This window comes from Gekko japonicus, unplaced genomic scaffold, assembly GCF_001447785.1.
Source record: "Gekko japonicus isolate JY-2015 unplaced genomic scaffold, Gekko_japonicus_V1.1 scaffold1142, whole genome shotgun sequence".
Lineage (NCBI taxonomy): Eukaryota > Metazoa > Chordata > Lepidosauria > Squamata > Gekkonidae > Gekko > Gekko japonicus.
In genome coordinates this window covers 461,227-485,556 of record NW_015171537.1, presented here as the reverse complement: position 1 = coordinate 485,556, position 24,330 = coordinate 461,227, and the positions used below count along the sequence as shown (strand labels likewise).

The 24,330-nt window shown below is 46.0% G+C and overlaps 1 protein-coding gene across 1 annotated transcript in view; it reads right to left on the bottom strand.

The window, feature by feature from the left end:
• Window positions 1-24,330, bottom strand: part of LOC107117485 (astrotactin-2-like) — a 490,835-nt gene that overhangs the window by 34,357 nt on the left and 432,148 nt on the right. Inside the window, exon 17 of the mRNA XM_015419611.1 lies at window positions 10,388-10,653. Within this exon, the coding sequence (XP_015275097.1) occupies window positions 10,388-10,653 (266 nt within the window). The remainder of the gene's footprint in view (window positions 1-10,387; window positions 10,654-24,330) is intronic.

Sequence of the window (24,330 nt, the reverse complement as noted above, 5' to 3'; positions counted from 1 at the left end):
CAGTGTCAACCCATCATGATCCAACTACCTGTGGAGATTGTCCATGAGGGCGACCAGCACAATCTCCGTCCCATGACTAGGGCAGAAGCCTGACCAGAAGGGGTCTAATGCCGATGTGTCCTCCAGGAAACTCTAGAGCTGAGAAATAAAGCGAATGTTTCTGAAGCAATAACAGAAAGCGGAAGAGGGTCCTGAGAAAGTCGAGGAGAATAAAGACGAAGAAGAGGAAGACGACAACGAAGATGAAGAAGGGGGAGGAGGAGGAGGAGGAGGATGGGAAAGACTCTGATACCATCTCGATTAGTCTGGCTGAACCCTTTGATCCTGAAGTAGAATTAGGGGTTGCTACTCCTAAAGCATTTAAAAATTAATTTGGACGTTGACAGGAGGAGAAGAAAGTGCAAAATAGTTTAATTTCGGTAGCCTGATGCTTATTCTTAACGCATAACTTTAAACAAATGATATTTACATGATAGTCAAAGAGTTTGTGATAGTTTGCGTGACACTTTCATATTATTAATTCTCATATTTTACTTTTAAGATAATAGAGATGTATCAACAATCTTATATTTCTGTACCATGGATCCTTGTTTCTCTTTATTTTAGGTTGTTCCCTCCCCCTGACCCTGTAGGTTTGTAGTTTAGGGGGAGAAATGAAAGACAAAGAAAACTCTGGAGCTGCTCAGCAACCACTCTCTCAATTACCTTACCCAGGAACGAAAGATTTTAAACCGGGCGGTAATCGGATAGATCAGAAGGATGCAGAGATGGTTTCTTCAAGAGCAGTACTACCATTGCCTCTTTTAAACCCTCTGGTTAGACCCCTGAGCCCAAGGACAGGTTGATAATGTCTATCAGAGGGCCCCATATGCCCTTGCTGCTGGTTCGCACCAGCCACAAAGGACGCAGGTCTAAGAGGCAAGTGGCTGACTTTGCAGCACTCAGGATCCTCTCAACATCGGGCTTCAGAGACCTGACTGAGGTTGTCCAATACTGAATCAAAAGGAGGCCCAGGAGCCTTTAGTTTAGATATGGTATCAAGGTTGGCAGGCAGGTTACAGCTGAGCAAAAAGACTTTTTCCGTGGAAAAGTTTGCAGATGCCTCACAATTTATGTCCAAATTACTAAACCTTTTGGTTCTCCCAGTGAGAGAGACTAATGTCCTAATTATCCTGACCAGGTGTGCTGGACGAGAGTTAGCAGATGCGATGGAGGCTGCATAAAAGTCATGGCCCTGGGTATAATAATCTTACCTACTGTACAGATCCCAAAGCCCTCACAAGCCAAGGGAATGAAGATCCACAGCCACAGCTATTGTGGAGCTGCAAACTTGTTCGACGGCTGTTCCAGGCAGATGGTGAACAGGCAAACAGATTGGCTGTTCAGTTTACAGGTGATCGCAGCTGCCAAACATTCAGCTACTGAATATGGTTACCATGGAGTTAATGTCTTCCCTAGCCATTTAGTAACACATGGATAGCTCACGCCAAACACAACTTGTCCATATTGATACATTTGTGAGGATCAATTCAAAAGTCATCTCATGGATGCAAAATTAAAGGTTCAAACTAGTTCATTAGGACAGACAAAAGACATGGGGGGGAGAGGAAGGGAAGGATATCTAGATATATATGAGACCACATGAGAGCAATGTTCCCTCTAAGCTATGGAGTCCTGTGAGCAAAAATTCTACTTTGTGAGCTACTGGCATTAAAGTTGTGAGCAGGAGATTTGGCTGCTGCATAAATTAGTTTGTTCTGGAGCCATCCCTTCCTGAGCTAAGGCAAAATTGTGTGATCCAGAGGCTAAAAAACTGTGAGCTAGCTCACACTAACTTAGCTTAGAGGGAACACTGCATGAGAGGTAACTAGTTTTGTTTTGCTATAGGAAAAAATGAAGACAAAGAAAGAGGGTCTAGCAAAGCATCTTCAGTTGACAGCTTCCAAAATTCCTTTCCTGCTGGACAAACCTCAGCCAAAACGTGTGATCTTCCACTTTAATGAAAGATCAGGATATGCATTTGGGACCAGAGATCCTGCCCTGCAACGAAAGCTGATGATGAAAGCAAGGAAGACACTCTGTTCCCCTTAGCAGGGGTGTGAGCACACAAAGATCTATTTTGACATGGGAAGAGACTGACCTTGGCACACATATGTCTGTGAGCATGTCCAGCAGGTGCAGGGAGGAGATATCTGCATTAAAGTCTCTATAGAGGAAAACTGTTTTTGTTATTCGTTGTCTCAGCACAACTCAGTAATTATGGGATGGGTTCCAGCTACACAAGGTACAACCCCCCCTCCTTATTTGAAAAAGGAAGAAATGGATGCCAAAAGCACATGTGTTCCACATCCAGCACACATAAGCACTCTAGATCAGGGTTTCCCAACAGGTAGCTCATGAGCTACCAGTAGCTTGCTGGCTATCCCATAGATGACCCACAAAAAAGATCTCAAGGAAATCTGCTCCAGCCTTATTTTTATTTTAAAAACAAAACAAAAACACCAAACTTTTTATTTCATAATACTTTTAACTCTGTGCTGCGTAGCCAATTACTTCATTTCAGGTGTTCCTAGCTCATGTTCTCTTTCTGGGACAGAACAAAACTTGGTAATATGCTGGAGGAAAGGGGAATCACTTAGTATATTTTTAGTTACTTAGAAGTAGGTCTCATTAAAGAAAAGGCTGGGGACCCTGGCTCTAGATGGCAGAAAAAGTGGTGGGGATGGGGATCAGAGGATAGACATTACAAAGAGAGCCAGTTCAGTGTAGTGGTTAAGAGCACGGACTCTAATCTGGGAGAACTGGGTTTGATTCCCCACTCCTCCACATGCAGCTGCTGGTGTGACACTGGGTCAGTCATAAGTTCTTTCAGAGCTGTTTTCTCAAGAGCAGTCCTCGAAAGAGCTCTCTCAGCTCCACCTACTTCACAGGGTGTCTGTTCTGGGGAGGGGAGGGGAAGGGAAGGGAAGGGAAAGGAGATGCTAAGCCATTCTGAGTGAAGGGCGGGGTATACATCCAATATCCTCCTCCTAAGCCTTTGTGAAAGAGCAACAATGGTCAGATCTTGGACATACAGATCCCGTCTCAGGGACTGGGCAAGAGGAACAGACAACCTGAGAGAGACTGTCATGATCATGGACCTAAGGTAGTGTGGCCTACCGGCTCCAGGGAAGCCTGCATTTAAATAGTCATTAGGGCCTACATTTCCCAGGTTCCCTCTCAACACTATGACTGGGTAACAAGAGATTTTGGAGGGAAAAACTACACCAGAGGGTGGTGCCTGGGAGGAGGAGATAAAAGGCCTTGCCCAGAGTGGGAGGGTGTTCTCTCTCAGGGACCAGGGCTGGTGGAAGCTGCTGCAGACAGAGGGATCCCTCGTCCAAAAAGGGGTGAGTTAGGCTGTGAACAGGTACCTAGGGAAGGCTAGACCTGTGTAGACAGACATGTTAGGATTTATTATTTTGCTGATTTACTTCCCTTTACTTTGCTCATTTCCCTACTTGTTACAGATCTAAAGTTGTTGTCAAATCTCTTAAGTAAACTATTTGTTACTTTGCCTGGGTCCTCACGCCTCATTTGGTCATGTGCAAGGGAAGACCTGTTGTAAAAGGCCTGTAAAAATGGGTAGGGTGGGTGCTCTGGGCCCTCCCAAAGAGACCCATACCAGAGTGGTGGCAGCCATTAGTGAACCTCCCTACCTGCTGCCTGCGACGGACAAGGCTGCTGTACTCACTGGTGGGTGAGAACTACATACACACTGCAAGGTTTTGGGGCCAATTCCAACACAGCAGCTTATCCGAGCAAGCCCTTTTCCAGTAACTCTCAGCTCCGTGCGGATAACCACATGCCAAAATGGAATATTCAAGTGGATTTTCCAGGTAGGACCCATAAGTAGAGGCCTGCGATTTCCTGCTCATGGATCTTTCATGAGAAAAAAATAATAATTCATGAGGGATTTTTCCATTCCCACATAAGGTTTTCCGCATGCATTTCTCCACAGAAACTGTTCCAAAAGTGTTCTGATGAAGGAAAACATGATGTCAGAAGAGGCCCTTCGTCGGCTACACCGATCACTGTCCGTAATGTTTACCCATTGTCTGCTGGCAACCTCCACAAATAAGACAACTTCTGCCCAGGATGTCACTCAGAATTCTCTTGCCCCCCCCTCACCCGGGGGGGGCACACACTTGCCCTGGCTTAAAATCAATCCTGCCCCTTGCATTTGTTTAACGTGCCCCATTCATACTCCCTCCCACTGCAAGTCTTCCTTTGCCAACGTGTGTAGTCTATGCTCCCCGCCTCCGGCAGTCCCTGCAGCTAGGGCGTACTGTGGGCGAGGCCGAGAGGCTTCTACAGGGACCAATCAGTCAAGTGTCTAGTTGGTTTATTCTAAGAGCTGGCTTCCGCCACAAAGCTAGGAACAGCTCACTTTTTGCTGTGCTGCCAGGGACACCCTCCACATACCCTTTCTAGCTAATACAGTGGATTAATTTGGGGTTGGGGGGGGAAGAGAAAGGGACTGGAGAAACAGGATAGTTTTCAGAAGCAGATGAGACACAGGATGCTGTGAGGCAGAACTAGACAGCCCCAAGGAATACTGCTGCCAAATGCGCTTTCTGCAGCCACCGGTTCTGCAACGGTCCAGATGGGTTTGTGGAGACTTAGAGCCTAAAAACACAGATCCCTTGCCTTTCCCTGGTCACAGCAAATAGTACAGAATAACAAGCAAATATGCCTTCCCCCCTTCCCCTCAAACTCTTTTTCCACTTCTCATATTTCTACCCACATAGAGTCATGCCCATGTCCATCTCCTCCTCATGGCTGCTGAAGTCTCAGTATTCTGAGTTGCTAAAGCATCTCCTGGCCAAGGCAAGGCCACTGCAAGTTGTGTTTTGGGGGGGATCTGCAGAAGGTTTAATACCCTATGCCAAGCATTGGGTGAAGCATCTGCCATCTGATGCTTGGCAGAGAACACTAAAACTTACAAACAGTTTCCCACAATCCAAGGTGGAGGGCTTGTCAGTGTGAGAGGTTCCTTTGGCAGCCCAAAATGGCAGCCGAGATCTTGCAAGGTATTTTTCTAAGATTTTGACTGTCTAGGAAACTTGTGGTGTGCAGACATCTCTGCCCAGACCATGATGGAACGTGTCATAGACAAGGGGGTATTGACAACAGAATTTAAAGGAAACATGCAGGGCCCCAGGTCATGACGGTTTTCTTTTAAGGTGAGTACCGATACCTTGAATTGAACCTGGAAATTTATCAGCAGCCAGTGAAGGAACCTTGGAACAGGAGTGATTTGATCCCAGCAACTCAAACCTGATAGCACCCTTCAGATCTGAACAAGTGTACAGGCACACAAAAGCTTATTATACCCAGAATTAAACTTTGTTGGTCTTGAAGGCTCCACCTTGTTGGTCTTACAGGTGCTACTAGACTCGAACTTTGTTCTGTTTTTTTTCAGACCGACAGGGCTACCCACCTGAATCAGCCTTTCACAAAATTATCCTCTGGGTCTAAATAGCTTACCTAGTCCCAGCCCCTTAACCTTCCCTCCCTCAGTTCCCCGCTTTCACAAGGAGCCTGCAGAAGACGTGCTTCCCCCACAGCTGAGCAAGTCTGTTGGGTGTTACAAGTTAAAAACACTTCCGTATTTACTGGGTTAATGATGTTTGTTAAGTCACATGTTTGTTTGTAACCAATCTGTTTTAGACAGTTAGAAAGCCCGGGAACTTCAGAGCTAGCTTGTTGTTCTGATTGGAAACCAAAGTGCCAAGTATTAGCATTTTATGGCTTCTCTTCCCATCTTGTGTTTTCTTTGTTCTGAGCAAGAAGAAGCAGCCACCATTCTGCCATGTTCAGTTTAGCTGTAAGGATGTAGGAATATTAGCTCTTTGTTATTTTACATCCCGTGTTCCTTTTCCCATGCTAGGTTGTAGTAAACTTTTATATTTTAAACACACCATGGACTCTGCCTCTTTAATACTCTGATGATTTACTTTAAAATTAAGAATCCCAACAGAATCCCAACAAAGTCCCAGCTCCTCACTCATTTTCTTGCCAAAGAAAGAGCAACATCAAAGGATATCAGCCAGGGAAGACCAACAGCAAAATGTTGGAAGTGTTCTTCCCCTGAGAGACCTGGGCACCACACAGAAACCACAACATTTCCGTTTTTGAGACTCATCTTTAATAGGATTTAATTGCACATATTTTTTTTGTAAACCACTGAGAGCCTCCTGGGGCTAGAAAGTGGGATGTGCCCCTTGACATAAAACAAAACACAGTTCCTAATTGTTTGAAAACCCTGGACCCTGGCTGCTAAAATGACACAAACCACAGAGACTTGTGCAAATAATTCTTAATAGGAATCACTGCTTTTGATCACATAAATTGACCCTTTTCAAACTGCCTTTGTATTCCATTTTAGTAACTGGTTGATAATGGTTTTTTCCCCCTGTCATTTAAGACAGACCCATTTTAGTAACTGGCTGCTAGTGAAATTTATTTACCTGTTCACTGAGCCACTTTTCAGGGAAACACTTTTTTTCCGTTTTCGACCCCTTCATTGTGCTTCTGAATTGCTGTGGTATGCTGCTTAAAATGTCCATAGTGCTTCCTACAATGTTGCTTCCCCCCACTTTTCCTACCCTTTTTCGCTATAGCGCTCACCTTAGAACTTTTTTTTAAAAGCCTAAGGAAGATCATGCAGCGAAAAAGGGTGGTGGTGGGGGAAAGCATCACTTTTTGAAATGATCATAGCGCTTCAGAGATGGCTCATTAACAGAAGGATATTTGCTGTATGGAACCCCCGTCCCTGTATCGCTTTACTCAAAATCAGGCCAACAATGAATAACATCCAGTTTAGAATGGTCATGTGAAAAGGGCCATTGTGTTTCTTTGGGGGGGGGGGAGGCACCAAGCTGATATGAAGGCCATCTTGTAAGCTTCTTAAAAGAGAAGGGTGCATGCACGAAAAGACAAGGAAGGCCAACTGGGGGCCAAAACAAAACTATAAAATCAACCAGCAGTAGAAATGGCAAGACAAATTTGCAGTGATCAGAATTCAGAACAACAAAATTTAGCGGGAAAAAACCCCTAGGAGAAAATAAAACCTTTCCCCCCTCTGGCACCTAAAGTGTAACACGCTTGTCACCAGGTAAATCTCTGTGGGGAGGGAACTCTAGAGAGGAGGCGCCACCACAGAAACGGCCCTGTCTTTGACACTCACACATCTTTCTTCTAAAGGCAGGGACATGCCAAACTGAGCACAGACACTGAAGCTGAGCTGAACTGGCCAGCAGGCAGCCCTGCCTACAGCATCATCAGTGTACGTTGGTGATACAGGTGATCACCAACCAAAACACAGATACCTAAACCTGAGGAGCTTATGATCTAAAATGTAACATGAAGAGAGGCAAGAGCAGGAGGGGAGAAAGGTAGAGATAAAAATAAAGAGAAAGAATATTTGCTTGGAGTTCAGTCCTCCCCCCTCAACTGGACTGCCAGAGAAGGCGTTAATATTGATAGGCACAACAAGGGATAAGAGGCAGGGGTTGCTGGGGGGAGCAGCTGAGCCCAGTATGCATGGGTGGCCCTACCTCCACTCAGTAGGATACTTTCCAGACCTGCAGCTCACTCACCCTGTCCCGCCCCCAGCTGCTGCACGTTGGCTTCTTCCAAGGGCTTTAATCAAGGGCAGCTTGTGGTGTTAAGAAGTGACTTTAAACAGGTCTGTCATTTTTGGACTGAGGATCAGGAGGGAGATGAGAGGTTGAAGACAGGAAATAAATCTACGGATAATTAACATTTTAAGCTCCTTCGGTGTTTTGCATGAGAGGTAGAAAAGAGAGCCAAAGACCTCAGGATGGGTCACTGAGACCTATGCTTGCACCTGTCAGTGTAACACTGACCTCCAGTGGCCAGCAGGGGGCAAGTCCCAAAGGGTCTCCCTTTTGTGCCCCTACAAAAGGGAGAGGGTAATACAAGGTTCGGACAGCTACTAAGGAGATTTGGGTTCTGTATTCTGCTTTTAGGCTTCCAAATTTCCATCATGGCCAAAGTTACTCGGACATCTTTGGTCAAAGAATACCATAGTGTTTTAGGAAATGGATTATTTCCAATCCCCACCCCCCAGCACAAGCAACCAACACATACACACACAAAAATGCTGTTGTTTTTTTCCTGATCACAAGCAGAGGAAATTACCAAGAAAAGAAGATAGTATTTATCTTAATTTTCTATTTATTTGTATTTTCCTTTTCCTTTTGTTTAAGAAACTGCTTTTTCCAAGAAGAAACAACGTCAACTAACAAACCAACTTATTATTATTTCCCACATGCCTAACTGCACAAAAACTTGGCTCTGTCTGGACAGCCCCCTAACACATACTTACACACAATGTAACTAGCTACAAACTAGAATAAGCAATGCTTTGTGCAACACAAATTGTTCCTGCAGAGAGCAAGATGTTTGCAAGAAAGCATGGGTTTCGCACATAAGAAGACTCCCACCCCGCCCCTATCACTCACAAGCCCAGTTTTGATAATGCATTCTTTTTGACAGCACATTTAACATCGCTCCCCCCTCCCCAGTGCCCTTTCCCCAGGTACAAAGAGATTCACACCCAGTGGTACATACTGAATCTACAATAACTAGAAGAAGAAGAAGAAGAGATTGGATTTATACCCTGCCCTTCACTACCCACCACTTCGGTGGGAAGGTAACAGCGTTCCATGCGCCTTGACGTTTAGTCATGCCGGCCACATGACCACGGAAACGTCTTCGGACAGCGCTGGCTCTTCGGCTTTGAAACGGAGATGAGCACTGCAACCCTAGAGTCGGACTTGACTGGCTTTCGAGCAAGGGAACCTTTACCTTTACCTTTTCACTACCCAAGGGAATCTCAGAGCGGCTTACAAACTCCTTTCCCGTCCCCACAACAGACACCTTGTGAGGTAGGTGGGGCTGAGAGAGCTCTTGACAGAAACTGCTCTTTTTCAAGGACAGCTCTTATCAGAACTACGGCTTGCCCAAAGTCATCCAGCCAGGTGCAAGTGGAGGAGTGGGGGAATCAAACCCTGTTCTCCCAGATTAGAGTCCGCGCACTTAACCACTACACCAAACTTGCGTAGTTCTGATAATACTCAATCTTTTTCATTAACTCCAACTCTCCAAAGAATGAGAAAACAATATGCACAGATTTGCTTCTATCAGGCATAAGAAGATCATGATCCTCTTTCTGTGGTGCTCCTCCACCGTGCACAACATTTTGATTGGGCAACAGTTCTGGTGTGGTGTGTGTGTGGGGAGTGCTTTTAAAACTACCAACCACAAAACTTGTGTTTTGGATCTTTTGAGGTTGTATTTCTGGGACACATGCAGGTTGCCAGGTGTCAAAAAGCTTCTGCCCTTGCCCCTTGAAGGGGTCAGTGGAAGAATATCAGAGTGGAAAGGGTCACAGGTCCTGACCTAATCCCACCTGACTGACTGTGCATTCTAATGGCCATCTATGTATTGTGGCCACCTATGTACTGTGGTGAGTTTTAATTTTTAATCATATTTAATATTTATGATTATCTTATAACATCTTGTCACTCACCCTGAGGCAAGCCATAGCAGGGGAGAGCGAGCCAGAAATCCAACAAACAAACAAACAAATAATGGGAACTATAATATGCAGTATGTATGAACTGCAGGCTGGAAGGTTGGTAGTTCAGTTTGAAACCCGAGTGCCGTGTGACGGAGTGAGCTCCCGTCTTTGGCCCCAGCTCCTGCCAACCTAGCAGTTTGAAAGCAAGAAATTACAAGTAGATAAATAGGTACCGCTTCGGTGGGAAGGTAACAGCGTTCCGTGCACCTTGGTGTCTAGTCATGCCGGCCACATGACCACGGAAATGTCTTTGGACAGTGCTGGCTCTTTGGCTTAGAAACGGAGATGAGCACTGCAACCCTAGAGTCGGATTCGACTGGATTTCGAGCAAGGGAAACCTTTACTAGATTTTCTGAGTCTGGTCATTAAATACTTATGTCCTTGGTTGTGTCTTCTTTTCAGATTAAAATGCTTTAACGATTGGTACGTATATGGCTTTCTCTTATTATAAGATCGGCCTAGATCTACTTACAGCTGAGAGTCTTCCAGCTACCAACCAACATTGTTCAACCCATTAAAGGGATCCACGAGACACCCACCGCCTTCATTATGCCCAGATTCAGCTCTAGCTGAGACTCTGCTCCCCAGGAACATTTTGTCCTGGATTTTAATTATTTCTTTTGAATTATATCAACAGGGAAATGGGGCTGGGAGACAGCAGTGCCCAGTGAGCTACGATAGCAAAAAGTTACGAGCCCGCCCTCGTGTATTTCTCTGTTGCACATCACAACTCACCTCCCTGGTTTCGTTGTCCTGGATCAATGTGTAGAGGGGGACCACACGGTTAATCTCCAGGAGCACGGGCATCGGACTGAGCTGCTCTTTGCCTGGGCGCCGGCACAAGTGGCATGTGGAGGGGCAGCGCCCTTTTTCTTCACAGCGGATGTCCACGCCCATGATCAGTTGATCATCTGACAGCATCTGGGCAGACAGCAGGCCCGACAGGTAAGTGATGAATGGCATGGACTTCAGCTCCTTCTTGTTGCCAAGTTCAGTCGTTTCTGGTTTTGAGCGAGGAAGGGGAGAGAGAAGGAAAGGAAATGATCATATTTTGGCTCCAAGGACTGCCTTCCACACACTAATACATGAATTCTACTGCTCTGTGCCATGTGCTCCACAAACTGCTCACTCTGCATATGTACAGAGGAGCAAAGGGCTTCTGACAGCCAGCTTGGTGTAGTGGTTAGAGTGTCGGACTAGTATCTGGGAGACTCGGGTTCGAATCCCAGCTCTGCTGTGGAAGCTTGCTGGCTGACCTTGAGCCAGTCACACTCTCTCAGCCTAAGCTGCTGCATGGGTTGGTGTGAGGATAAACTGGAGGAGGAGAATAACAGAAGCCACTTTGGGTCTCCACTGAGGAAAAAAAAGAGGATATAAGCGAAGGTTTAAAAAATTTTGTTTTAAAAAAACAGGCACCTTTCTGTCAGCGAGCTGCCATTGTGTTCTGTGTTCCCTGTATGGCTGTACAGTCCATTCCCCCCCCCCCTCTGCCTGCTAGCTTGTATTTTACTCTGCTGTAACGCTTAAGCCAAACATCTGGAGGTCGTGGTGTAGGAGGTGAGCTTGAATGCTAGCTTGTTGCCTTTAGAGCCTGGGAACTGCACCTATGTTATGTCTGGAGTCAGTAGTATTCCCAGGGATTGAGCGCGCAACCGTTTCCCTTTTACCCGCCAGCGGGAAAGTGATCCATTGGTTGGTACCTTGTTTAAATCTCTTTATTATGCTTGTCCTAGCTGTTTGTACCCATTCCTAACAAAGGACTTGTTTGAGTATCTTTCCAAAGCTTTGAAATAAATTTTGCTTTTCTGAAACATGGATTTATTCTCGATGCTTGGGGATCCAACACTTTCCCGCAGCTCTAAGACACCGTACATTTCTAAATGAATCATGCCCCCCCCATTTAAACAATTAGGCTGGGAACTCATTGTTTTGAGATCCTATCGTGAGGGGAATATGTATTCGAAATGAGCAGGGTTTGAATGGCTGCTACCGAGTTTCCCTTTCCAACTTTCTATGTGGTCAAGGTTTATCCTCTGCTGTCCAACCTGCTAGTTAAGACCCTCTGCCAAAGTCCTGCTGTATCCTCACCTGCAGAGGTGAGGTGGGTGGGCAGGCAACCAGAGACAGGGCTGTTTCAATGGTGGCACCTCCCCTTTGGAATTCCCTCACACTCTGGGCTTATCTGCAACCCACTTTAATGTTCTTTACATGCCAGGCCACAACATTTCTTTATGCCCAGGTTTTTAAATGAGTGGTTCCCTCTCTTTTAGTTGTTTATAAGTTATGGTATTCTGAGGACTGTTCTGTGACTATCATTTTAGGCTGTTGAATGGTTGTTTTGTGTTGTTTGCATGGCTTGCTTTATTATCAATAACAATTGCATTGTTTCTTGTGTTGCTTTGAATTTGTGAGATGCTTCAAACAGGCCTCTGGAGAGACAGCATATAAAGCAGGACAAAAACCACAACAAATATATAAGCAATGCAGAAGAAATAGGAAATGATTTTTTTTAAAGAAAATCTCTAGTGGGTTTTTTTTTACCCCCCCAAAGAGGATTTTTTTTATTTTTGCATTTTCTACACACTACATACTACATATATGGAATTGGGAAAGGAATACTAATGCCCTATCACTATTACTATGGGAAATGGGCCAGGGAGATCTAGATACATATAGTCTACTGGATAGGAGAAGGAAAACTACCATTCTGTTCTAAATCTCCTACTGGATATGGGGATAGGGTAAAGACTAATACAAATCACAATCTGAAAAGCTAAAAAAATAGATATTTTTATCCTATTGGTACAGGTCATACAGAGATTAGTTTGATTATAAAGATATAAAGTTATTAGCTTGGCACAATTACTGCCGTTAGCACTCATGCTTTAGCTTTAGAGTCTTTTCTTCTTAGATTTCTTCATTTTCTTCAGTTTGGGAGCGGCCTCTACTTTCTCCGATTCTCTAGTTTTGATGCAGTAGATCCATATCAAGCTGCTGTACTTCCACACTTGCAAACTCAGTGCCCGCTGCTATCAATGGGCTTTTGAGACCTTCAAGGGCTTTCCTTTAAGTGAACAGGATGCAGAAGTAACAGCCTTTAAGCGCCAGTGTATCATCATCATCATTATCATCATCATCTATGTTATATCTTCAGAGTCATGCTTGGGGTGGCTTAGAATTAAAATGGCATAAAAACTGTTTACAGAATAGAAGCAAACCATTAAACATCACAGAGAGTGATTAAAATGTGGAATTCACTGCCAGAAGATGTAATGATGGCCACAGGACGAAGCAGCATTAAAAGGTTAGATAGATTCATGGAAGATAAGTCTATCAATGGCTACTAGCCATAGTGACTGAGGGGAACCTCCACATTCAGAGGCACTAATCCTCTGGAATCCCAGAGCAAGGAGGCAACATCAGGGGAAGGCCTCGGCCTCTATGCCCTGTTGTTGGCCCTCCAGAGGAACTATATGAGACAGGATGCTGGACTAGATGGACCACTGGTCTGATCCAGCAGGGCTCTTCTGATGTTCTTAAAAACTGGTAAGATAAAATCCCTAATTAAAAGCCTGGGTAAAAAACAATAAACACATTCTGGCCTGGTGGCTAAAAGCAAGTGGAGTAAGAGCCAGGCAAGCCTGAAAGGGGAAGGCTTTCCAAAAGTGAGGCGTGACCACAGAAAATGCCCTGTCTCCGACTGCCACCTACCTCACCTCTGGAGGCACTGACAGCAGGGCCTGAGAGGCAGGACCCTCTTCCCTTTTCCTGTGCATCTCTCTTAAAAGACCAAGGACTGGATGTGATTTCCAGCTCTCACTGTAGTTGACACGAGTTGGGTGATGGTGTATGAACTGGAGAATGCTAGGCAGAAATTCAGTCCATACACCATCACTCAGCTCTTGTCAGCTTAGGGATGCCAGCCTCCAGGTGGGACCTGGGGACTCCCAGAATTACAGCTCATCTCCAGACTACAGAGGTCAATCCCCCTGGAGAAAGTGTCTGCTTTGGAGGGTAGATTCTGTGGCACTGTACCTCGCTGAGGTCCTTGTCCTGCCCAGGGTCCATCTCCAAATCTCCAGGAGTTTCCCAACCTGGACCTGGCAACCCTCTGCATCCCCCGCCGGTAGCCAGGAGGGACCTGGCAACCCTATACAGTCAACTATAGAGCTGCTAGCCCAGCTCAAAGACTTATTGCATAGGCAGGGAAGGTGATGTTTCCTGACCGCCTGTAAATGCTGCTCTTTGGATCTGAGCAACTAGAAGACTTGCTCCCCCTGGCTATGAATTGACTTTGCCTTGTCCCGTTTTCAGTTTCACATGTGCTGAAACAGACAGACTGGATGAGGATTAGAAAGCAGATCAGGGGAATTGCGATCAGGGCCAGAGAAGAAAATTGTTACTGATTTACAGAACTACTTTTTTAAACATTGAAAAACTATTTAATACACACACACACAAAACTGAATGCGGGGGGGGGGGAAGGACAGCATTTGCTACAGGCATAATTGTGATGGGGGGAAATGTGTATGGAACACCCTTGATATTTTAAGGATGAGAAGACTCTAAGTGAGATGCTGGCTGAAAAAGAAGCCAAGGCCATCACACTATCTCCCCCCTCCTGTCTTATCTTGTTTTCCTAGGAGGAGCTTGGGACAGATTGCATTGTTCTCCCCTCTGCAATTTCGCCTCTTAACAACCCTCTGAAGTAGGCTTGGCTGAGTGAGTGTATGTGGCCGGAGGTTACACAGTGATCTTGATGGCAGAGGAGGGATTTGAATCAGGGTGTGGTTAAGAAGCTGAACTGCAGGCTGTGGAAGGTCAGTAGTTCAGCAGTTTGAGCCCCGGGTGCCGCATGATGGAGTGAGCTCCCATCTCTAGTTCCAGCTCCTGCCAACCTAGCAGTTCGAAAGCAAGAAATTGCAAGTAGATAAATAGGGACCACTTCGGTGGGAAGGAAACAGCGTTCCGTGCGCCTTGGTGTTTAGTCATGCCGGCCACATGACCACGGAAACATCTTCGGACAGCGCTGGCTCTTCGGCTTTGAAACGGAGATGAGCACCGCAACCCTAGAGTCGGATTCATCTGGCTTTTGAGTAAGGGAACCTTTACCTTTACCTTCCCATTCCTAATCCGACACTCTTAACACACACTGCACTGGCTCTCAAAAGCTTGTGGCAGAATGCCTGGATTAACTGGCCTGCAATTTGACATCACACTCTTGTTTGGAACACGATCCTTGCCCTCTATCCGCTGTTCCCCCAACCAGGAAAACAGAAGGCTGTTACCACTGGCAAGAGTTCTTTAGAAAAAGTTTAAGACGTCGCCCGAGGCTCTTGCGTGCCATGATATGTTGCTCTTCAGCAAGGTTCCCATTCCCCTGATGGGGGCGGGGGGTTGCCTGCTTTTGCGGCCCCCGATCTGCCAGCCTTGATCCGGCCAGCGGGGGGAACCCCACCCCCCCAAAGTGCCTTCTTTGCGCCAACGTGCCCAGTGCAATGACATCACCTGGAGGTGACGTCATCGAGCAGGGCACGTTGCAGGGAGGGGGTACTCGATCATTTAAGGAAAAACCATAGTTTTTTTCCTTAAATGATATAGTGTCCCCTCCAACGTGCCCTGTGTGATGATGTCACTTCCAGCCAGTGATGTCATTGCAGCATGTGGGCTTCGCGCACATCCCGAAGAAACCCTGGAGAAAAACTGGGACTCCCTTGCCGGCAGTCAGGTAAGACCTGGCACCCCTACTCTTCAGCAATGGAAACGGCCAACTAGGCTAAAATACATGCAATGTTCACCCATCTCTATAGCCTTTGGAGGCTGCAAGAGAGTCCACTCCCTGCAGCCTCAGTCACTGCTCTGTCTGGCTAACAGTAAAAGCCAGTGTGACCTGGATCAAAAGCATTGCAGGAAGACCTTGTGAATCTTTCACTGGGATTAAAGCAAGATCAATTACAGAAAATGAACAAAACAAGCCTACTGAAGGAAGCCTGTCAGAGTCTGGGGAGGAAGCAGGCAATAAAGATACAAGGAAGGGGGATAAAAATTGGAAGGGGTTACCCAAAGGATTATACTCTTGAAAGGTGGCTTAAGGCCAACCAAAGGCTCTGTAAAAGGGTGCTAAGATCAGAGAGGAGGGAACAGATATCCTTCAGGAAGGGCCTGCAGATCTCCCAGAATTGTAATCTCCAGGCAACAGAGATCAGTTCCCCTGGAGAAAATGGCTGCTCTAGAGGAGGGACCCTATGGCATTGTGCCCTGCGTATGGAAGACAAAGTGATTAATTATTGATTGGACCTCTAGTCTGTTCCTTTCCTGCGGCCTGGGGTCGGCACATGTCTATATACGAGATCAAGCAAAGCTAGAGCGAGATGAGTAGGGCAGATCCATTTATTTTATTTTCACCTGTCTGCTCTGGTTCAAACAAATGCAGGGGAGAGGAATTCTTACAATAGTACAAGAAGCATACAACAGTAGGGAACTGAACCTCCCCAACACACACAAACTTTACCTTCTCTCTCTGTGTTAGTCCAGGCACTATTCTCTGTTCTTGACTCATTTCCACAAGTTGGAGACAGGAAGGAAGAAAAAGGCTTGGACCACTCGTCCAAAGTAAAGAAAAGTGGCAAAGTAAGGAGGGCCTTGACATCCTTCTTCCACATTTTACAGTTAGGCCCACATACCGATTTAACCTGAGTCACACGGGGAGTCCTCTCAGAAAAGCAGCTGTTAGGGAAACTCTTTTATTTTGTTAATTTTGGGGGGTAATTCTTATGTGTGTGTGTGAGACAGAGTGTGTGCATCTGGAAGTCACGGCGATCTCTGGTGACTGACTGCTACTGGGGGGCCTGCAGAATATTCAGAGAGGTGGCTAAATAAAGCTTGTCCCTGCCCTCCCGCCTCTGGTATTCCAAGGAGGTCTCCCATCCAAGGACTTGCCAGAGTTGACCCTGCTTAGCTTCTGAGATCTGACGAGTTCGGGCTTGCCTGGGCTACCCAGGTCAGGACCTAGGGAAACATTTTCAGTCCCCTTTTGACAAGCCTTGAGAGGAGGAGAGTTCCACAGCTCACAGTAATTTATCTCTCTGTGCCTTTACTGCCCCAGCTTAGTGCACAGATGGAGTAATTACTCATAAAAACATTGGACACAGGCTCTTTTTGTAGCAGGAACCCCTTTGCATATTGCTAATCCTCCAAGAGCTTACAGTAGCCCCTGTAAGAAGAGCTCTGTAAGCTCTTGGAGGATTGGCTACATTAGGGGTGTGTCCAGAGGTCATTTCGGGGGGGGGGCGTGGGGGATCGCAGTTCCCCCGTCCTCCCTGCCTCTCCCCACCCCTGCCTGCCTGGGGCCAGCGAGGGCCTTTGCGGGGCTTCCTTGCACTCCCGCCGGCCTTGCAGGTCCACCGCCGGGCCCCTCATGGGGCTCGGCAGTGGAGCTGCAAGGCCGGCGGCGGCGGCCGGGACCGTTGGGGTCGGGGTGTGTGGCCTTATGACACACTTCTGGTGATGTCAGGGGGTGTGGCATATGCTAATGAGTTATGCTAATGAGTTCCCCTAGCTCTTTTCCTATGAAACGACCCCTGGGTGTGTCGCCTAATATGCAAAGGAGTTCCTGCTACAAAAAGAGCCGAAAGGGGCAGAATCCCAAGGAATGTGGAACTTAAACACTCATGGTTTTATAGAGTAACACTGCACATGATAAAAACACAACACACCACCAATTAACCCCAAAATGCACAGATTTCCTTGTCGGCTTCTCTCATCCATACACTTCTCTCTCCTGCTGCTGGCCCAGAAGCCGAATCTGCTTGAGATCCCTGCGTCACGGATGTGGTCAGACACATCATGACAACTTATGGGATTCATTATTGTGTTTCTCTCAAAATATCTACAAGAACAAACAAACAATCGCTGTTCTCAGTATCAACTTTTCCGTAGAAAGTCCCTTCCAGGTCTAATTGCTGAGATGCCTCGCTTGTATGAGACTGGCTTATCAGTTTGCACAAATGCACAAGAGCTCACAGTGCCGTCTCTGGATACTTTCACACAGAAGATTAAAAGGACATCCCTTAGTTCTGACTGAGTACTCTTAAAAAAAATGTACACATTCTTCTTTTTCGCACACTCTAGACTATAATCCAAAAGAAGAAGAAAAATGGACAGAGTGTCCAGAAGGGCTGTGGCTCAGAGGAAGAGCCTCTTCTTTGCATGCAGAGGGTCCCAGGTTCAACCTTCAGCATTTCCAATTAAAAGAACCAGGAAGGAGGTAGCGTAAAAACCTCTGCCTGAGACCCTGTAGAGCTGCTGCCAGCCTAAGTAGGCAATACTGACTGTAACAGACCAAGGGTCTGATTCAGTGTAAGACAGCTTCATGTGTGTTAATGTGTGTATTCAAGAAAGACATTATACAAAGAAGACACTACCAATGAGCAGCACATAAAACATCACTTTCATTTAAGCATGCCTAAGCCCATTGGTTGCAATGAACTTGAGGGTGCTGATATCCCCACTGGACTGTGGTCAGGCCACACTCCATATTGGTTTTTGCACAAAGGGCAGGGCTTTGTGGTACAAATGGAGTCCTAGGGAATGTTTTGTGTATATTTGGGAGAAAAATGATGACTCCTCCTAGATGTAGTCCATAAGATGAATTTAAGAAAGAATTTGTGCAAAGGTTGGTTGGTTTGTTGTTTTCTTTGACTTATTTAAACATTATTGGGAGATGGGCATAGTCAAAGATGACAAGAAGGAGGGGTTTGCTCTTCCTTTGTGTTAAGACTGTGGGAGAAGCCAACTGCAGGGGTCTTTCTTACCTCTGAGTTAGTAAAAGGTGGTACTTTCCTTGGGTGAAGAGGCCACATAGAGGTTAGGTATATAGCTCTGCAAAGCCAGGCTAAAATCCAGGTTTGCTGAAAAATATGTGCGTGTGTGAGAAAATGAGTGGGTTAAAAGCACCCCTAATAGTAACAATACAATCTGTGAATGTGCAGACGTCCCATAGGGTGAAATAAAGAATGCTGGGCACTCTTTGATTCACTGGAGACCCTAGCAGTGATACTGGATGCAACTTTATTGTTGGAGAAATAAACTAGTCCAGCTGCAAAAATATATATCAGCTTCACTTAGCTCAGATGGCCTCCTACCTTGACGTGGTGGCTGACCCACCGGCATGGATCCATGCTGTGGTTACCTTGAGGCTAGACTACTGTAAGTTACCCTACATGGGTCTGCTTTTAAAGACAACTCAGAAACTCTAGTTGGAACAGAATGCCACAGCCCAGCTACTATTGGGCCCTAAGCAGAATGGACATATGGCTCCCATTGTGCAGATATTCTTGTCACTGGGTTCAATTCAAGATTCTAGGTATCACCTATAAAGCCCTTAATGGCATTGGACCCATGTGGACCCATGTACCGGCAGAATTGCCTCTCCTGCTATGTTCCATCCTGACAGCTGTGCTCACTTGACCAGAACCTTTTGAAGATACCCCGCTGCAAACAGGCAGAATCAATAACTGCCCATTCACATTTTCTGTGGCGGCTCTCATATCATGTAATGGCCTGCCTGAGGCTATCAGGAAGCCCCCCAAACACACTTCTATTGTTTCACAGAAAGAGGAAAACAGCATTGCAGAATGGCATTCTTCTAAAAAGATCAGAACTGCAGTTTAATGGATCAGTTCCGGAGGTTGTTTCTCTAAAGGATAGTATTACAGAACATGCAATGTTTATTGAGCCAATCCATATGCAAAAGAACCTCCTCAGGAAAGCTCCTTCATTAGCATATCACAGCCTGGGGTACTCCTACAAGATAATCTCAGCCCTACCCCACCTTCCTGAGTAGACATAAATTACCTACCTACTATTTTTCTTCTCACCTTGACACAGAGAGTGCTTGAGGATGCCAGTCACAGCTGCTGGCAAAACGTCAGATCCTACAGTGCCAAGACCATGGCCATACAGCCTGGAAAATCTACAACTACTTTACTGTATTTATCATACACACACACACCTTTTTTACAGCAATTCAGTGCCCTATTTTGTAACCCTCTCTTCAGTATAGTAGGTCAGACTTCAGGCAGTTTTCTTGCCGTAGAGAATTCTTTGCCTCCAGCAACTGTTATGTTGCTTTAGACAGTGTTTTGTTTGCTTGCATTGTTTTCTGATTCTTCAGTCCTGCATTGTTTTGTTGATCAGAAGTCTTTACTGTTTGAATTGGGTTTGTGTTTTTTTGGCCCCCCGAAGGGGATTTCTTTAATGGCATTTTTAATTGGACTACAAACTACAACGGAGATAGGGAAGGGAACTACAATTAAGGAGAAAGAAAAGATAACCACTAATAACTAAAACCCCAAGAGTAGGAGATCATTACAACAGCTTGAGTACAAGATTTTTCCTTAAATCGCTAATATCTTTTGAACTTAGTCAGACATGCTAAAATATCTTTTAAATCTTAGATTTAACTGTTAGAGAGAACCCCCAGAGCATCTCATTATTAAAAGCTATACTTTCAAAGGCACAATTCAGAGTCTTTCAGCCTTCATTTTTTCTCATCTTGTCTTTTCCTCAGTTTGTATGGACTTTAAGGGGCAGCCGGCCCTATTTCAGAAAGGGAGTCCTCCCCGGAAGACCCTGAGTCCAATTCGCCAATGGACATGCTGTCCTTCTCCTCTTTATCCACCTCCTCTGGCTCACCCAACTGGATTCTCAAAAACTCCTGTGCTTTGGAAACAGAGTCAATCTTTTCTTTTTTATCCTGAAGTTTGAAGGTTACGCACTCTGGAATTAACCACCTGTACACGATTGCATTTGTTTGAAGAAAAAGAATTAAATCTTTATATTTCTTTCTCCTTTGTCTTATTTCAAATGGGATATCTTGCAAGATCCTGATAGTATTGTCCCCAATTTTCAAGGGTGACCCTGCAGTCGCTCTCAGGATAGAATTCCTCACATGCCGCTTCGAGAATCTCATTATTATTTCCCCAGGCAGATTCTTCTTCTTTATATATATGGAAAAAAGACCTGTAGGCCACATCCATCTCACTCATAAGGTATTCTGCATTCAAATCTGTCACTGGGGCTAATACTTCACTCATGATTTGCTTCAGATTTTCGCCTTTGAATTCTGGGACACAGCAGGTGGAGCCAGCCACAAAATCAGAGGACCAGGTTTGCCTTCTCCATTTGTAGCTGTAAAAGTTGTTCTTCTGTAGAGACTTGCTTCTTTTCCAGTTTTTGCACCTTTTTCTTCACCTTTTGAGTACTGGTGTCAACTTCTTTCACTTTCTCAGCTGTTTGCTCCGTGATTTTAAGAGTCTCGTTCAATTGAAGCTGCTGAGTAGTGATGCTTTGATTCATCATTGACAGCTGTTCCTTGATTCAGCAGGTGGCGCAGGGATTCTGCCAACGTTTTGGCCAACTCGGTGGTTTCTTCCGGATGAGGGCTCCCAGCTACTTTCACTTTTGAAATTTTTTCTTTCTCAGTCCTCTTCCCCGCCATCTTTATGAATCATTTACTTTCCGAAAATTTGTGAAAGTCTCTGAATATATGCTCATACGCTTATCCGCGCCCTGGTAAGTCTCTCCCAACAGATTTCAGCGTTTTTGCTTCCGCTCCCCCCTCGGATCTTGCTTTTTAATTCATGCGCATGGGAGGGGCCCCTCCCCCGCTCGCTTTACTCTCTAGTCCATGGGGTGGGAACTTTCTTTTTAAATTGTCAATTACGCTCTAATCTGACTCACAGTTCATAGTCTGTCTTACAACCTCACTGTAACTCCATTTAAACCGCTCAATCTCCAGCGCTTGTCCCGGTCAGCGTCACTAGTTCCGTACGGACACACAGCAGAAGGACTGTCGGGACAGAGAAGTGCCTCGATTCCCCAGCATCGCACTGGTGAAGAGGCCACCTCTCAAAAGTCCCATGGCTAGGAGCTTTTCAACTAGGCTCCGAGGGGGTAGCGAGATGTCGCCCCCCCTCCTTTCTGCTGGTGCGCAGATTTCATCCCTGGGAGGTCCGGGAGATGAGTCTGCTCAGCGTGTTGCCATAAACCGGAAGCGAATTGTTTTTATCACATTTTGTAATCTGCCTTGTGTCTCAGTGAGAAAGGCAGACTACAAACAAACAATAAATAATCAAAATGGCACAAAACAACTGGAGAAGGTGAGTTGGGGACGGTAGTAAACCACAGAGGCTACAAGAAAGAGAACAGGTGAGTGAGTGGCTAGGGGAGGAATGATTGGGTAGGTGGGTGAGCAAAGGGGCAGGCAGAAAAAATCTGAAGGGTGGGAGACAAGAATAGTGAAAGAAAGTGCAGCCAGGCAGGTAGGCAAGTCAAGCAAAGGGGAGGAAAGCAGGGAAGAAAATGGGATTCCTGTCCCCAGTTTATTATATTTTGATGCCATTATTTCATTCCAATATCTGAAGCAACTTGGAAAAATATACAACTACCAATAAAAATCCCCCCCCCCCCCAAAGTAGTATCCTTCGGCAAAAATGAAACACTTTAGAAGCCAAAGAAACAAACCAAAAAGGTTCAAATCCTCTTAAAATGGAGTAAGGAAGAGCCTCAGGTTTTGGGTGTGTACACATGGGGAAGAGTTCTACAACATTGGGGTGAAACTTGTTGTTGTGTACTGAGCCTAATCTCATCAGCCCTATCTTGGGGACACAGAACAATGGACTGCTAGGATCCTGGGACGGACCTATCACCCAGGAGTGCCTCTGTAAATAGCCTATTGTTGGGAGTGTGTGTGTGATGGGTGTGCTGTTTTACGGGCTTATAAGCAGGGCCCGGCCCTGCTAGAGTTGTCTTTGAGTTGAGCTAATCACTACATAAAGTATGAGCTGATTACTCCAGCGTCTGAATCCAGTATATTTCACTTGTAAAGGCCTGAAGCTATGGAATGCTTTTCCCAGAGCGGTTTGTGGAGAAGGAAGCAGAAAAATGGCACTTCCCTTGGAACCTGTTACTCAAAGCAACTGAACTATGTTGTTTCATGCAGAAAGCAACCCTGAGAACAGCATGCAATGGGAAGAAAAACACCCAGCTTTAATAGGAGCTTAAATAGGAGAAGGGTTTTTAAATTATTTTAACCTAAACATATTAATTTAAAAAGTTGTTTGAAGCAAGTTCACACGTGGGTGTTGTGCTATTTTTTAACCCTAATTTCATCCACCAGTTATTCTCCAGGCCCTTTGAACGCTGTCCTGTAAATTCTCCTCCAGTAAGGGCTTTAGATCTTGTTGGGAACCATTTGTCAAGTTAGATGCGTGTTCCCACTCATCCAAACTGCCAGACATACAACACAAGGAGAAAATCAAATGAGAAGGAGAGCAGGAGAGAAGGGTAAGTTAGGAGAAAGGAAAAAGAAATAAGAAAAGAGCCTGCGTAGTCCCAGTTAGGCTTTCCAAGTCCCCCCGGGGGGCGGGGATACCCCCGCCCCAGAGCCCCGTTCCCTCCTGGGCCCCCAGGGGGAACCCCACCCCCAAAGCACGCGACGTGCACGTCACTCAGAAGTGACACGACCACGGGGCGGGGTGTGCCCGGCGTGGTTGCGTCACTTCCGGGTGACGGGGTTGTGGCGCGTGCAAAGCGCACACACGCACTTCCGGAGCAGCACTGGAGTCCCCCGCTCCAGCGCCGATCCAACTTGGGAACCCTAGTCCCAGTACAAATAATCTGGGTTAAGGGATCCTGTATCTGCAGTCCTGTTAATGCTAAATACATAAGCAAGTGCCATGCTGGATCAGGCCAAAGTCCAACAAGTCCATAATTATTTCAAGAATCCTAGTGACTAGCAGGTGCCTGCATTGAGCATCTCTGCTGGTGAGAAAAGACCTTTAAAGTAATGGCCTGAAACATCTATTATTCTTTCCCCTACACACACAGTTCCATGACATCTGGCAAAACTGTAGTCCAAGTCTTCCACAGGTAACATGCTACATTCAACGAGGGGTCATTTCTCTAACATTATTCACCCACTAGCATTTAGCAGTCGGGTGAAGGAATACAGCAATCTCCTCCCTTGCTGCCAGTAAAGCTAAGGGGGCATCTCCATCTTGGAAAATTCCTAGTGTTTTTTTTTATTGGGGTGGAGCTAGAGGAGAATGGAGTCTGGGGAGGGGAGGGAGCTCAGCTGGGACTTGATGGCATACAGCAGGAGTCCCCAGCCTTTTTGGAGCCTGTGGGCACCTTTGGAATTCTGACACAGGGCAGTGGGTACAACCACCAAAAATGGCTGCCACAGCAGGTGGAGCCAGCCACAAAATCGCGGCCACCCAAGGCGGAGCCGACTGCAAAATGTCAGGGAGAGAATGTATAGGTAATTTCAATAGTAACTCCTCAGCATTTCAGGCAGAAGCCCTGTTCAATAGGATGCCTTTTCATTTGTACAGCCAATCAGAAGCTCTACTGGGCAAACAGCTCCACCTGGCCCCACCCACTTCCTAAAATTAGTCGGTGGGCACCAGAAAACATGTTGGCGGGTGCCGTGGCACCTACGGACACCACGTTGGGGACCACGGCCATACATTTTGCCCTCCAAAGCTGACATTTTCTCCAAAGAAACAGATCTCTGTAGACTTGATGTCAGCTGTAATTCTGGAAGAACCTAGCTGGAGGTTGGCAACCCTAGTCAACATCACCCTCGATATGGCCACCGTTTACCAACACCCACT